Genomic DNA, 17,210 nt, shown 5'->3' on the forward strand with positions numbered 1-17,210 from the left:
CCGTTCATTGCTTCATTTTATGAAGTCAGAGTAGGCATGATCAAAGCAGCTGGTCCACTAAGAATACAGTGACATCATAGAGTAATATGTGCAAATTCCACATAATTGGAAACAGAAAGTAATAGTACCTCTCTTCAAAAAAAGATGCTGAAGGAAATGTAGCAGTTACAGAACAATGGAAATGAGCATTTGGTTTCACTGGCCAGGAGGCCCCTTGCGGGGCAGGTCCGGCCGCCTCTTTGCAGGTCTTATTACATTCGACACCACATTGCGCGACCTGCGCACCAGATGGGGATGAAATGACGATGAAGACAACACAACACCCAGTCCCTGAGTGGAGAAAATCCCCGAACCAGCCAGGAATCGAACCCGGGCCCCTTAGGACGGCAGTCCTTCACACTGACCATTCAGCTATCAGGGCGGACAGCAGTCTCACAGTCTGAAAATATTTGAGAAAATACACAACAAAAGGCTAACAGAACCACAACCATAGAAAGAGCAGTATGGAGGCGGAGGACCCTCATATAAGCACGCATAATATTGATGGAAAAGCACTGGGAGAAGAGCAGAGACTTAACACTTCCAGTTTTAGATCTTGAAAAAGCATTTGATAGTCTCAGGGAAGACAATATGGGAGAGAATGGGAAATAAAAATATACCTACAAGGTTAATTCTCACATTGCAAAGATTGCTGCAATTGTGTACAGATAGAAAATGTTTCCAAACAATTAAAGTAGTTCAACAAGGCAGTGCCCATCCCCTGTAACTTTTTATCAGTGTCACAGAAGAAGCTATGAAAGGAATGAAGCAAAACAAGGAGATCAAAATCTTGGCATGTGAAGACAATGTACTACTTTGAGATAATACAGAAAAAGAAGTGCAGGAGAGCTGCCCACCTGGAATGACTGTCTAGGAGCACAGATGAGTAAAACATTTGCAATGTCAATCAAGAGGCAGGAAAAATAAGAATGGAAAATTCGCAACTGGAAATAGTAGACCAGTACAAATATCTCAAGTGTACCATTTCCAGCGATAACAGGATACAGCACAAGATCAATAACCCTGCCACAGTGCTCACTTATGGTATCAAGTTCAGAATCTACTCTGGAATGAACAAGTCCCCATAAGATAAAAACAGGCTTTCTTTCAATCTTACTTTATCCCCATAACAACATGTGGCCTAGAAACATGCACAGCAACCAAACGAACAGCGGGCTGAAGAAACGAATTTCTTTCATATTTTGGTCCAGAAGCCTATGAAGGATATGAATATAAATGAAAAAACAAGAGAAAAAGTTGGAGTGTACACGTCCTTGAAAGAAGGAGTGGCAAGGGTCCATTTGAGCTGATTTGGCAATGTCAAACGAGCAGACGTGGGCAGGTGAGTACAATAGTGGCTACATGTGGATGGAATTGGCAGACCACTAGTAAGATCAAGGAAGAGTTGGCTGAACCGAGTAAACAGGGACACCAGAATAAGAGCGATCAGGTAGGAAACACCCTGAGAGAAGACTAGTACACTGACAGACATAAGTGGAGAACACTCGTAAAATACAAGAGGCCAACCGAGGTGGAAAACTGATGATGGTCAAGAGAAGGTAGTAGGATAGACAGTTCAGATAGACCTGGATGGAGCAATAAGAGGGGAAAAATAAGAAGTGAAGGAACAGTTCAGCAGATATGAAAAGATTAGCACAACACGGTACAACGGTAGCATTAAACCATTAGCAGACCAATTGTGGTCTAGAAGTGTACAGCCCCCATATAGACGTCATATGATAGTTTGCTTCTTACATGCAATGAGCCACGGCTTCGACATGAAAGATGTTTCTTGCATTACCACACTGGGAGATCTAGCCTAATAGTATCACTACTGCATAAGCAATAAACACTACAATCCAGCAGAGATGCTGAGTCATAGATGGGCACAACAAAAAGACTATAAGAAAATAATTCTTCAGGCCAACAAAGCCTTTATTGAAGATAGAACATACACAAACACCCTTCACAAACACAACTCACATACATGACCGTGGTCTCTGGCTGCCAAGGCCACAATGTGAGCAGCAGCAAACAACGGGAGACGCAACCGGGTGGTGGGGGCAAGGCGGAGGCTGGGGCAGGGAGGGGGAGGGATAGCAGGTTAAGAGCGGGCAACAGTTAAGTGCTGCTTGTGGCAGGATACAGGCACAAGGTGGAGAGAGTGTAGGGCAGCTAGGTGCAGTTGGAAGGTTAGATGGAGGGCGGGGGAGATTAGCAGAAAGGAGAGAGGTAGAAAAGACTGTGGGTGGGTTGGTGGAATAGAGGACTGTAGTTCTGGGATGGGAACAGGGAAGAGGCTAGCATGTAAGGACAAAGACTAACAAAGGTTGAGGCCAGGAGTGTTAAGGGAATGTAGGATATACTGCACGGAGAACTCCCACCTGAGCAATTGGGAAAAGCTGATGTTGGTGGAATGGATCCAGATGGCACAGGCTGTGAAGCAGTCATTGAAATACAGACAGTGTGTCGGGTGCCATGCTCAGAAATGGGCTTGTCCAGCTGTTTCTTGGCCACAGTTTGTCGGTGGCAGACAGACAGGTTGTCGGTTGTGACGCCCACAGTTGAGCTTAGCTTGTAGATTACATGACTCGATCACAGGTAGCCCTGCCTTTGATGGGATAGGTGATGTTTGTGACCAGACTGGAGTAGGTGGTGGTAGGAGGATCTATGGGACAGAGCCTTGCCTCTAGGTATATTACAGGGATATGAGCTCTGAGGCAAGGGGTTGGGAGCAAGGGTCAGTTGTGTAGGGATGGACAAGGATAATGTGTAGGTTTGATGGGCATCGGAATACCACTGTGGGAAGAGTGGCAAGGATAGTGAGTAGGACAGTTTTCATTTCAGGACACGACACGAGGTGTCAAAACCCTGGCGGAGTATGTGATCAACTGCTCCAGTCCTCGGTGGTACTGAATCACGAAGGGAATGCTCCTCTGTCTCCAAACAGTGGAACCTGAGAGTGGTGGGTGACTGGAGAGATGAGTCACGGGAGATATATTTTTGTACAAGGTCGGGGGGAAGGGAAATTACAGTCGGTGAAGGCCTCAGAAAGTTCCTGCATTTATTTCGAGAGGGTCCACTTGTCACTACAGGTGTGACGGCCACTGGTGGCTAGGCTCTATGAAAGGGACTTCTTAGTATGGATTGGGTGGCAGCTGTCGAAATGGAAGTATTGCTGATGGTTGGTAGTTCTGATATGGATGGTGGTACTGATCCAGCCATCTCTGAGGTGGAGGTCAACAACGAGGAAGGTGGCTTGTTGGGTTGAGCATGACCAGGCGGAGTGAATGGGGAAGGTTTGAGGTTCTGGAGGAATGTGGACAGGGTGTCCCCACCCTTGATGCAGATTATGAGGATGTCATCAGTAAATCTGAACCAGGTGAGGGGTTCGGGATTTTGGGTGTTTAGGAGGAATTCCTCTAGATGGCCCATGAATAGGTTGGCACAGGGTAGTGTGTTGCGAGTGCCAATTGCCGTACCCCAAGTTTGTTTGTAGTTAATGGCTTCAAAGGAGAAGTAATTGTAGGTGAAGATATAGTTGGTCATGGTGATTAGGAAGGAGGTTGTAGGTTTGGAATCCATCAAGCATTGGGAAAGGTAGTTTTCAATAGCAGTAAGGCCATGGGCATTAGGGATGTTAGTGTAAAGCGACATAGCATCAGTAGTGACGAGCAGGGCACCATGTGGTAAAGGAACAGGAACTGTGGAGAGTGCAGAGTCTGTGGAGGAAATGGTAGGTATCTTTTATAGACGAGGGAAGGTTGCACATCATAGGCTGAAGGTATTGGTCTACGAGAGTAGAGATTCTCTCAGTAGGGGCACAATGGCATGCAAACTTACCTTACATCTGCAAAAAGAAATGCCATCCACACCTAAAAACTGATCCCAAATTTATAATCCTACATGATGACAAAGCCTTCATCAATGTTGTTTTTAACTGCAAGGATTACCTGGAGGAAGAACTCTGCCAGCTGTCATCCACTCATAAACACTGCCACTGTGACCCCATTCAAGAAATCCAGCGGTAGTCCCAGTCTGTGGCTACTGTGCCCTCGCTGAGAGAATATCTGCTCTCATAGATCAACAGCTTCAACTTGTTACTTACAACTTACCCTCCTATACTGTATATAAGATACCAACTGTTTTCTCCACTGACTCTCCACTCTCCACAGTTACTATTCCTTTACCATATGGTGCCCTGCTCATCACTACTGATGCTACCTGCCTTTACACTAACATCCCTGATGCCCATGGCCTTACCACTATCAAACACTATCTTTCTCAACGTCCGATGGATTTCAGACCTAAAACCTCCTTCCAAGTTATTGTGACCAACTATATCCTCATCTACAATTAATTCTTCTTTGAAGGCATTACCTACAAACAAGTCAGGGATATGGCTATGGCCACTCTCATGGCAGCATCCTATGCCAACCTATTCATGGGCCATGTAGAGGAAACCCTCTTAAAACAACCACAATCCCAAATCCTTCACCCGGTCGAGATTTACTGATGACATATTCATAATCTGGAGCATGTATAATTCAGAACTCTGACCTAAGGATGCAAGTATTTCAGTCCCAATGTATTCAGTACATGCTAATTTTTTGTATAAAGCAGGATGTGCCTAATGTGGAAATGGAATGCACATTTAAGACTTGATTAATAACTCATTGTATAATCTGCAAAATAGCTTATACAGTAATGTTGTATTACAGTATACATCATTTATTCATGACTCTACAAGGTCACAACCTTTATTACAAGGACTGTACAGCTCTGACAATACTGTTGAACAGCACACAACCAAGAAAAGAGATTCGCCACAGTGCAGCGCTGTGTGCGTCAGCATTAAATCGTGCCACTCTGTGCAGCAATGAACAAGTTAGGCGCAGTGTTGGTGCATCAGAGGAAATGATTCATTGGTGAGTCATATGTTTGTCAGTGTTTCTTGTTTTCCATAATTATTGACACATGGGGGCACACACTGAACATTCTTGCATACCTACAAATACTCTGCTGCAATCTTCACAGTGAAAGAGGTGGATATCATTCCATTAAACAATGGTTTTACCCAGCAAGGTCAAGCATTCCAAGGGAATACACTACATGCATGATGTCGAAAAAATGATTAAGGTAATTGAGCGGAGTGAGAAAGACAAATTCTCTGTGCACAAAATAACATTGTGTTTCAAATGCGATAAAATACAAATTTATGACAACGAAAATAATCAATTATTGATAAAATTATGTAACTGGAGTTCCTCCTTCTTCTGGTAGAAGGGTTGAAGGGGAAGAAAGAAGAGTGAAGGAAAAGGACTGGAGAGGTCTAGGAAAAGGGGTAGATTCCCGGAAAGTCACCCAGAACTGCGGGCCAGAGGAGACTTAACGTACAGGATGAGGAGGAAAGACTGATTGTCAGGGACTGCATTGGGCGAGATCTGAATACCTGAGAACTCGGATGCAGAATCTTTACAGCAATACACCATCATTCTCCCCTCAGCCTTCACTGCACATAATTACCCCACCAGCCTAGTTAAAAAACAGATTTCCTGGGCCACCACATCCTATCGTGGTACTCCTGATCCCTCCACAAAACTGCTTTGGAGCACATGTTAATTTCCTGGGATCTGTAAGTCTTCAGCCTCTGGTTCGGCTTTGATACATTGATGACATCTTTACCATATGAACTCGTGGTGAGACTGACCTGCTAAAATTCCTGGAAACTCTGAATACCTTCTCCCAATTAAATTTCACATGGTCCTATTCCAAATCCCATGGCACTATCCTTGATGTGGACCTTGCCCTCACCAAAGACCAGCTATAAAAAAATACAAATTTATGATACTTTAAGAAACAAAGATGAGATAAGGTATGAATGGATGAAAGAGAATGGACATATGAAAACAAAGGTCAAGAAAATGAGAAACGAATAAATTAACGAAATAGTGTAAGCCATAAGTACACAGGCAAAAAACATACCTTTCTCTGGACTCGTGTCGCAGAGTGAGGCTCTGAAAATCGCTAAAGCACCTGGAAATACAGAGTTAAAGGTATCCACCAGATGGATGGACAGACAGTTGCAAAGCTAGGCACAACATCGTGTGGAGTAGCTATGGATGTGCAGCAATGTGCAGCAACAGAACGGAAGACAAAACTGTACAACCTAATTGTGAAGTATGATGCAAAATATGTGTTCAGTGCTGATGTAATGGGTCTGTTTTATCATGCACTTCCTTCAAAATCTTTAGCAATTCAGAGTGAAAAATACACCGGCAGGAGAATGTCTGAGGAAAGACTCACTGTACTACTGTCTGGAAAAATGGTAGGTTAAAGAGAGAAGCCACTGGTGCTCAGAAAGGCTAGTGACACTGGCAGGCAATAAAAAGGCGTAAATTGTGAGTGGTCTTATGGAGGAATGGCTGAGCTCTTTCAACGCAAATAAATGTGGGAATAATATGTATGTACACACAACAATAAACAAAATTAAATTTGGAGTAAACATACGAAAATGTCATACGATTTATCAATTAGTATAAAAGTCTAGTGGTCTATTTTAAAATATACTGCAAATGAACGTCTACAGCACAGGAGTGAAGGTAGGTAAATACGTGCATAGTACAAACTTATGCTTTTGTACATGACACCTGACAAATTTCACGCGGCCTTCTGCGTTTTGTGTAATATGGAAACTTGTCCCATGACAATTATTTTAGTCCCATGTGATTCCATTTTGAGCAAGTTTTACTATACTTCAAAATGACAATAATTAAGAAACATACATGACACCAGGGCAGGCCAGTTTTCTGCAGAGATCACAACAGATGGGTGAACATTCTTCTGTATGGCAACAAACCGCATGACCACATAATGACTTTAAAAAAAGCATATCTGCTGAACATTGTCAAGTTAGGGGATAATCTAGATTACCGTAGAAACAGAAGCACAATTTCAAACAGGCAAGGTCGCTATTGTACAGCATTTATTGTGATGACTGGTTTCAGCAAACTACATTGCCATATCAGATCTGTAAAGCCGCGCTGGTATCATATGTAAAGATGTAAAACAACTTAATATAAACACGAAATGTTGTTGTTGTGGTCTTCACTCCTGAGACTGGTTTGATGCAGCTCTCCATGCTACTCTATCCTGTGCAAGCTTCTTCATCTTCCAGCACCTACTGCAGACTACATCCTTCTGAATCTGCTCTTGGTCTCTTGGTCTCCCTCTATGATTTTTACCCTCCACGCTGCCCTCCAGTACTAAATTGGTGATCCTTTGATGCCTCAGAACATGTCCTACCAAGCGATCCCTTCTTCTAGTCATCTACATCTACATGATTACTCTGCAATTCACATTTAAGTGCTTGGCAGAGGGTTCATCGAACCACAATCATACTATCTCCCTACCATTCCACTCCCGAACAGCGCGCGGGAAAAACGAACACCTAAACCTTTCTGTTCGAGCTCTTATTTCTCTTATTTTATTTTGATGATCATTACTACCTATGTAGGTTGGGCTCAACAAAATATTTTCGCATTCAGAAAAGAAAGTTGGTGACTGAAATTTCGTAAATAGATCTCGCCGCAACGAAAAACGTCTTTGCTTTAATGACTTCCATCCCAACTCACGTATCATATCTGCCACACTCTCTCCCCTATTACGTGATAATACAAAACTAGCTGCCCTTTTTTTCACCCTTTCGATGTCCTCGGTCAATTCCACTTGGTAAGGATCCCACACCGCGCAGCAATATTCTAACAGAGGACGAATGAGTGTAGTGTAAGCTGTCTCTTTAGTGGACTTGTTGCATCTTCTAAGTGTCCTGCCAATGAAACACAACCTTTGGCTCACCTTCCCCACAATATTATCTATGTGGTCTTTCCGACTGAAGTTGTTCGTAATTTTTACACCCAGGTACTTAGTTGAATTGACAGCCTTGAGAATTGTACTATTTATCGAGTAATCGAATTCCAATGGATTTCTTTTGGAACTCATGTGGATCACCTCACACTTATCGTTATTTAGTGTCAACTGCCACCTGCCACACCATACAGCAATCTTTTCTAAATCGCTTTGCAACTGATACTGGTCTTCGGATGACCTTACTAGATGGTAAATTACAGCATCATCTGTGAACAACCTAAGAGAACTGCTCAGATTGTCACCCAGGTCATTTATATAGATCAGGAACAGCAGAGGTCCCAGGACGCTTCCCTGGGGAGCACCTGATATCACTTCAGTTTTACTCGATGATTTGCCATCTATTACTACGAACTGCGACCTTCCTGACAGGAAATCACGAATCCAGTCGCACACTGGGACGATACCCCATAGGCCCGCAGCTTGATTAGAAGTCGCCTGTGAGGAACGGTGTCAAAAGCTTTCCAGAAATCTAGAAATACGGAATCAACTTGAGATCCCCTGTCGATAGCGGCCATTACTTCGTGCGAATAAAGAGCTAGCTGTGTTGCACAAGAACGATGTTTTCTGAAACCATGCTGATTACGTATCAATAGATCGTTCCCTTCGAGGTGATTCATAATGTTTGAATACAATATATGCTCCAAAACCCTACTGCAAACCGACGTCAATGATATAGGTCTGTAGTTCGAAGGATTACTCCTACTACCCTTCCTAAACACTGATGCGACCTGCGCAGTTTTCCAATCTGTAGGTACAGATCTATCGGTGAGTGAGCGGTTGTATATGATTGCTAAGTAGGGAGCTATTGTATCAGCATAATCTGAAAGGAACCTAATCAGTATACAATCTGGACCTGAAGACTTGCCTGTATCAAGCGATTTGAGTTGCTTCGCAACCCCTAAGGTATCACTTCTAAGAAACTCATGGTAGCAGCTGTTCGTGTTTCAAATTCTGGAATATTCCATTCGTCTGCCCTGGTGAAGGAATTTCGGAAAACTGCATTCAATAACTCCGCTTTAGCGGCACAGTCGTTGGTAACAGTACCATCGGCACTGCGCAGCGAAGGTATTGACTGCGTCTTGCCGCTTGTGTACTTTACATATGAACTGAATTTCTTCAGATTTTCTACCAAATTTCGAGACAATGTTTCGTTGTGGAACCTATTAAAGGCATCTCGCATTGAAGTCCGTGCCAAATTTCACGCGTCTGTAAGTTTCAGCCAAGCTTCGGGATTTTGCGTTCTTCTGAACTTCGCATGCTTTTTCCGTTGCCTCTGCAACAGCGTTTGGACCTGTTTTGTGTACCATGGGGGATCAGTTCCATCTCTTACCAATTTATGAGGCATGAATCTCTCAATTGCTGTTGCTACTATATCTTTGAATTTGAACCACATCTCGTCTACATTTGCATAGTCAGTTCGGAAGGAATGGAGATTCTCTCTTAGGAAAGCTTCTAGTGACACTTTATCCGCTTTTATAAATAAAATTATTTTGTGTTTGTTTCTGGTGGATTTGGAAGAAACGGTATTGAGCCTAGCTACAATGATCTTGTGATCATTAATCCCTGTATCAGTCATGATGCTCTCTATTAGCTCTGGATTGTTTGTGGCTAAGAGGTCAAGTGTGTTTTCGCAACCATTTACAATTTGCGTGGGTTCGTGGACTAACTGCTCGAAATAATTTTTGGAGAAAGCATTTAGGACAATCTCGGAAGATGTTTTCTGCCTACCACCGGTTTTGAACAAGCATTTTTGCCAACATATCGAGGGAAGGTTGAAGTCCCCACCAACTATAACCGTACGAGTGGGGTATTTATTTGTTACGAGACTCAAATTTTCTCTGAACTGTTCAGCAACTATATCATCGGAGTCTGGGGGTCGGTAGAAGGAGCCAATTATTAACTTAGTTCGGCTGTTAAGTATAACCTCCACCCATACCAATTCACACGGAGTATCTACTTCGACTTCACTACAAGATAAACCACTACTGACAGACACAAACACTCCACCACCAAAATCTGCCTAATCTATCTTTCCTGAACACCATCTGAGACTTCGTAAAAATTTCTGCAGAACTTATTTCAGGTTTTAGCCAGCTTTCTGTACCTATAACGATTTCAGCTTCTGTGCTTCTATTAACGCTTGAAGCTCAGGGACTTTCCCAGCACAACTACAACAATTTACAACTACAATTCCGACTGTATTTGCCATGCACCCTTTGAGATTGCAGCCCATCCCATACTTTCCCGAGGCCTTCTAACCTAAAAAACCGCCCAGTCCACGCCACACATCCTCTGCTACCCGTGTAGCCGCCAGCTGAGTGTAGTGAACTCCTGACCTATTCAGCGGAACCCAAAACCCCACCACCCTATGGCGCAAGTCAAGGAATCTGCAGCCAACACGGTCGCAAAACTGTCTGAGCCTCTGATTCAGACCCTCTACCCGGCTCTGCACCAAAGGTCCATGATGCTGCAGATGGTGAGCTCTGCCTTCATCTCGTAAGCAAGACTGGCAGCCTTCACCAAATCAGATAGCCGCTGGAATCCAGAGAGAATTTCCTCAGATCCAAAGTGACATACGTCATTAGTGCCAACATGTGCCACCACCTGCAGCTGGCTGCACCCTGTTACCAAATTGTGCCACAAACTCCTCTTCTCCCCAATTCTATTCAATACCTCCTCATTAGTTACGTGATCCACCCATCTAATCTTCAGCATTCTTCTGTAGCACCACATTTCAAAAGCTTCTATTCGCATCTTGTCTAAACTATTTATCATCCATGTTTCACTTCCATACATGGCTACACTCCATACAAATACTTTCATAAACGACTTCCTGACTCTTAAATCTATACTCGATGTTAACAAATTTCTCTTCTTAAGAAATGCTTTCCTTGCCATTGCCAGTCTACATTTTATATCCTCTCTACTTCGACCACCATCAGTTATTTACCTCCCCAAATAGCAAAACTCCTTTACTACTTTAAGTGTCTCATTTCCTAATCTAATTCCCTCAGCATCACTCTAATTAATTCGACTACATTCCATTATCCTCGTTTTGCTTTTGTTTATGTTCATCTTATATTCTCCTTTCAAGACACTGTCCATTCCGTTCAACTGCTCTTCCAAGTCCTTTGCTGTCTCTGACAGAATTACAATGTCATCGGCGAACCTCAAAGCTTTTATTTCTTCTCCATGGATTTTAATACCTACTCCGAATTTTTTCTTTTGTTTCCTTTACTGCTTGCTCAATATACAGATTGAATAGCATCGAGGAGGGGCTACAACCCTGTCTCACTCCCTTCCCAACTAGTGCTTCGCTTTCATGTCCCTCGACTCTTACAACTGCCATCTGCTTTCTGTACAAATTGGAAATAACCTTTCGCTCCCTGTATTTTACCCCTGCCACCTTCAGAATTTGAAAGAGAGTATTCCAGTCAATATTGTCAAAAGCTTTCTCTAAGTCTACAAATGCTAGAAACGTAGGTTTGCCTTTCCTTAATCTTTCTTCTAAGATAAGTCGTAGGGTCAGTATTGCCTCACGTGTTCCAATATTTCTACGGAATCCAAACTGATCTTCCCAGAGGTCGGCTTCTACCAGTTTTTCCATTTGTCTGTAAAGAATTCGCGTTAGTATATTGCAGCTGTGACTTATTAAACTGATAGTTCGGTAAATTTCACATCTGTCAACACCTGCTTTCTTTGGGATTGGAATTATTGTATTATTCTTGAAGTCTGAGGGAATTTCGCCTGTCTCATACATCTTGCTCACCAAATGGTAGAGTTTTGTCAGGACTGGCTCTCCCAAGGCTATCAGTACTTCTAATGGAATGTTGTCTACCCTGGGGCCTTGTTTCAACTCAGGTCTTTCAGTGCTCTCTCAAACTCTTTACGCAGTATCATATCTCCCATTTCATCTTCATCTACATTCTCTTCCATTTCCATAATATTGTCCTCAAGAACATCGCCCCTGTATAAACCCTGTATATACTCCATTTCACCTTTTGTTTTCCCTTCTTTGCTTAGAACTGGGTTTCCGTCTGAGCTCTTGATATTCATGCAAGTGGTTCTCTTTTCTCCAAAGGTCTCTTTAATTTTCCTGTAGGCAGTATTCATCTTACCCCTTGTGAGATAAGCCTCTACATTCTTACATTTCTCCTCTAGCCATCCCTGCTTAGTTATTTTGCACTTCCCGTCGATCTCATTTTTGAGACTTTGTATTCCTTTTTGCCTGCTTCATTTACTGCATTTTTGTATTTTCTCCTTTCATCAATTAAATTCAATATCTCTTCTGTTACCCATGCATTTCTACTAGCCCTCATCTTTTTACATACTTGATCCTCTGCTGCCTTCACTATTTCATCCTTCAAAGCTACCCATTCTTCTTCTACTGTGTTTCTTTCCCCCATTCCTGTTAATTGTTCCCTTATGCTCTCCCTGAAACACTGTACAACCTCTGGTTCTTTCAGTTTATCCAGGTCCCATCTGCTTAAATTCCCTCCTTTTTGCAGTTTCTTCAGTTTTGATTTACAGTTCATAACCAATAGATTGTGGTCAGAGTCTACATCTGCCACTGGAAATGTCTTACAATTTAAAACCTGGTTCCTAAATCTGTCTTAGCATTATATAATCTATCTGAAACCTTCTAGTATCTCCAGGGTTCTTCCATGTATACAACCTTCTTTCATGATTCTTGAACCAAGTGTTAGCTATGATTAAGTTATGCTCTGTGCAAAATTCTACCAGGCGGCTTCCTCTTTCATTTCTTAGCCCCAATCCATATTCGCCTACTACGTTTCCTTCTCTTCCTTTTCGTACTGTCGAATTCCAGTCACCCGTGACTATTAAATTTTTGTCTCCCTTCACTACCTGAATAATTTCTTTTATCTCATCATACATTTCATCAACTTCATCATCATCTGCAGTGCTAGTTGGCATATAAACTTGTATTACTGTAGTAGGTGTGGGTTTCGTGTCTATCTTGGCCACAATAATGCGTCCACTATGCTGTTAAAATTGAAAACCATCTTCAAAAACATAACAGGAAGCACTGTACCTTCAATGTATTGTCTAATAAATGAGTAGTGGATCCAGTCATATAACATGTTCACATTATAAAAACAAACACAATAAAACATACATGTCATAAAATGTAAGCAGCATTGAGTACTAGCACCCTTGGACTTTGAGCTACAAGTTGATAGTTTAATACACTGTGAATTGTGTGTAGCAAGCTACATGGCACTATTTGTAATGAATATATTGTAGAGCAAGTTTATTTTTATTGTATTACTTAGCAAGTTGAAGGATTGCTTATTCCTGTGGTCTTGTCATCTGTGTCTTTCACACCAAGGCCTTGAGCACCATACTAGTACCTAAACTTCAATCTACATGTTGACAGTGTAAATATTGTGATTCTATAAAGCCATTTAAGTGATGTCATTGCATAGCTTTTGTACTTGTAATGATGTGTTTGTGGTAGTTATAAGTGGAAAATTTAATGTTCCCTTTGTAGTTCCTTCATGTTCAACTGCACCGATGTATCGAAAAACATTGTATGGTTGTCAAGGCTTTATGCTGCCTGCATTTTATAACATGTATATTTTTATAGTATTTATTTTTATCATATGAACATGCCATATGACTGGCTTCACTACTTGTGTATTAATGATATATTGAAGATGCAGTGCATCCCATTATGGTTTCTATGGTGGTTTTAAATTTTATATAACATTAATTTAGAATTATTATAACAAAATAACTGTAACATACTCTGATTTTGGATTACTTATTTATTGTATGTCTGCAGTGTAAAATTTTTGGATCATTCGTTTGTCTTTATACTTTATATGACACGACTTATTTTTGTTTGCAACTACTACCAAAGTCGCCTGGTGGCTAGTTGTAATGTGTGTGATGTTTACAAGAGAATCTCACTCTTTATTCTGCTAATTTATGAACACAAGCTTGTATAATCAGTGCAATATGTACCTTGTTTTGTGTAATAATCATTTTATACTTGACTTGCTGATACACTATTGTTCTCATGTTCACGAAATATCGTTCTATGCTAAGATATGATATCCAACGCATTTGGTCAAGATTCAATGAATGTATTTATTTATTTATTTATTTATTTATTTTATTTATTCCATGTGATCTGATGGTACACAGTGTGTTGCAGATGTCAGAAGATATCAGTTAACATTGTTAACATATATTAACATAGGCCTATAGTATCCTAATGTATTATATTGCTCAATGTTTTCAACTTAACACAAATAGCAAGATTACTGTTCTAAGTATTCATTTACAGAGTAAAAACAGTGCCACACACAACAAATATGACTTCACGGCTTTGCTAAATTGTATGTTGTCTTCGATGGACTTAGTACATGTGGGAAGATTTTTGAACAGTTGGAGGCCCTTGTGGAAAGCTCCCTTTTTACACAGTTGAGTGTTTGTACGTATAACATGCAGATTTGCATTTTTTCTGGTGTTGTGTTCATGTATTTCATTATTTTTTACGACTCTGGGGTCAGTTAGCACTATGTGGTTTCTGAAAAATTTTAGTGTCTCGAGAATGTAGAGGCAAGGCAGTGTAAGGATTTCCAACTTTCTGAAGATGAGTTTGCAGGAGTCTCTGGGTTTGCTCCCAGTAATAATCCTCATTGCGCTCTTCTGGATTCTGAATGTGCTCAGAGCAGTTGGAGAATTTCCCTAGAATATTACACCATATTTTAGGTGGGCTTGTATGTAAGCGCAGTACGTGCTGGTTAATGTTTTCAGGCTAGCACGTTTTCAGTACACTCAATACATAACAGCCAGTACAAATCCTGGCATTTACCTTTCCTGTATGTGTATTCCATTTCAGGTTATCTTGAACCCACAGACACAGGAATTTGAAAACAATGTCGGTATCTATTGGCTGGTTATTTACAGTGACAAATGGCTGAGAGTAATTTGCATTTTGTGTTGTGTGAAAGTTCATGGAAGCTGTCTTTTTGGTGTTGATAGTTAATCTGTTGATTTTAGCCCAGTTGCTCAGTTGTTCAGTGGCCAAGTTCACAGCTTTTTGCACAGCCTCTGTATTCTCCCCTTTGAGGAGTACAGTTGTGTCATCAGCATATATTATTGTTTTGTGTGCATCAACATTCAAGCTCAAGTCATTAATATACAGGAGGAAAAGTAGGGGTCCCAATACTAAGCCCTGTGGAACACCTTGCTTTACAGTTTTATTACTTGATAGTATTTCAGTTATTGAGTTGCTTTGTCTATTAGTGTATTTCATGCTGACTCTATCATCCGATTGGTTAGGAATGTAGCAATCCAGTTGTTTGCAATTCCTCTGATACCATAGTATTCTATTTTTTCCAGTAATATTTTGTGGTCAACAGTGTCAAAAGCCTGAAGAAGGTACATTATATTCCACAGTATAGTCCATTTTTCTGTTAAACTGTATTACGCAAGTTTATGTCTGATCCCAGTGTGCTTGAAGATGTTGATCTATGCTTTACAGATCTGATGACGGCAACATAATTTGCTGAAACCGGTCATCACAATAAATGCTGCACAATAGCAACCATGGCTGTTTGAAATTGTTCTTGTGTTTATACTTAAGGAAAAAGTAGGTTGGTGAGGGAGGGGAGGTAAAGGACAGGAAGAAATCACTGATTAACTGAATTAAGTAACTTGATCACTGTTTGTGAAAAGAACTCAAAGTAACACATTAATTAGCAATACATTCATAAACTACATCCATATGATGTGTTCAAATCATTAGTTACCATCACTTACTCATCCGCCTGTTCTCCTGCCATTTCTTTTTTCTTTTCAATTTCCTGTTTCAGGCGAGAAACTTGTTGCCGTAGATTTTCTATTGCTTCTTGTGCATTTTGTTCCCGTACATGAGCAGCATCTGTTAGTTTCCGAGACCACTCTAAGTCCTGCAGTGAACAAATTGTGGAAAAATTTAACTTAATTACAGAATTAATTTTAAAAAAACTTACTTAAAAAATAATTATCTCCCAAATAAAAAAATGATACATTGGGTAATTATAAGCTTACCTGCTTGAGCTTTGCTATGATATCCCTATTTTCTTCCACCTGAGCCACTGCTACAGAACACTTTTCTGTACACGACTCCACATTTGATTCAAGCTCCTGACATTTTAACGCTAGAAGTTTTTCATTTGCATAAGTCTTGTTAAAGAACTCATAAACATTAGTAAATGCCCGTGCATATTTTTCGAGACCATCTGTTCTTGACAATTCAGTAACTGCCTGGAAAAAAGTATCAATGGTAGAATTCACTGACCATGCTCTCAGACATAATGTGTACTTCAATATATATTTCATTCATATGCAAAAACTTAATAAGATGGATTACACAAACAATATCATTACAGTGTTAGTGGAAGGGATACGTGTTTTACAACACGAGTGCAAAAAATCCCTGCAGCTGAACACAATGGGTATAAATAAATCGCTCAGTGAACTTCAAGGGAATCATAAGCTATAGTAGCAAAAATACAAGACATAATGTGAGTAAAAAGTATGGGAGAGTAGGCAGTATTGGCGTATGCGAAACGAAGTTCCGTTCTTGGTGTGCACGAAAACACACGAAAAATCGTCAGAATGGAATTATGATACCAATGTCTACAGGGTCAGACAAAACCCACCTATTCAACTACAAAACAGGTATGAAGTGCTAAGCGAAATAAGTGATGATAGTGCTTCAGAAAATATTTTTGAAAATACACAGGTACGTTTCAGCCATTGCTGCTCCCCTGAATAGGCCTACGTGCAATCCATGTCAACATATGCCTATGTCACAGCAAAAAATACATAATCATATGGGAAAATTGCACATTTTAGCTGATAGCCACGGACGCAGAATAGCCTCTCTTGTTAATGAGACATCAGTTTCATGAGTTATGTCAAGCCTGGGGCTTCCCTTTCGGAGGTAATTAAGAATGTTTACACTGATGAAATTATATCAAATTGACTTCAAAAGACTTTGTAGCTTTGTTTGGTGGCTCTAACGATGTATATAAAAATGAAACCTCTACAACCTGCTCAGAATTGAAAAAGCATCTGGCTCATTTGTCACATACAAACATTCTCTTTGTCAGCATTCCACATCGCTATGATCTGCCACCTTGGTCTTGTGTGAACAAAGAGTTTAGTACTGCTAATGAGAGTTTTTCCAGTATATGCAGTCAATTCTGAAATGTTTGTGTTGT

The 17,210-nt window shown here is 40.9% G+C and overlaps 1 protein-coding gene across 1 annotated transcript in view; it reads right to left on the minus strand.

Annotated features, from left to right (window-relative positions):
* LOC124550809 (cilia- and flagella-associated protein 58-like) overlaps nt 1-16,297 on the minus strand; it is a 281,635-nt gene extending 265,338 nt beyond the window's left edge. The window contains exons 1-3 of the mRNA XM_047125536.1: nt 16,283-16,297; nt 16,033-16,248; nt 15,763-15,911 (exon numbers count right to left, since the gene is read on the minus strand). Of these exons, the coding sequence (XP_046981492.1) occupies nt 15,763-15,911; nt 16,033-16,248; nt 16,283-16,297 (380 nt within the window). The remainder of the gene's footprint in view (nt 1-15,762; nt 15,912-16,032; nt 16,249-16,282) is intronic.
* Nucleotides 16,298-17,210: the final 913 nt, after the last annotated feature.

The sequence above is a fragment of the Schistocerca americana genome, chromosome 9, assembly GCF_021461395.2.
Source record: "Schistocerca americana isolate TAMUIC-IGC-003095 chromosome 9, iqSchAmer2.1, whole genome shotgun sequence".
NCBI classification, from domain to species: Eukaryota; Metazoa; Arthropoda; class Insecta; order Orthoptera; family Acrididae; genus Schistocerca; species Schistocerca americana.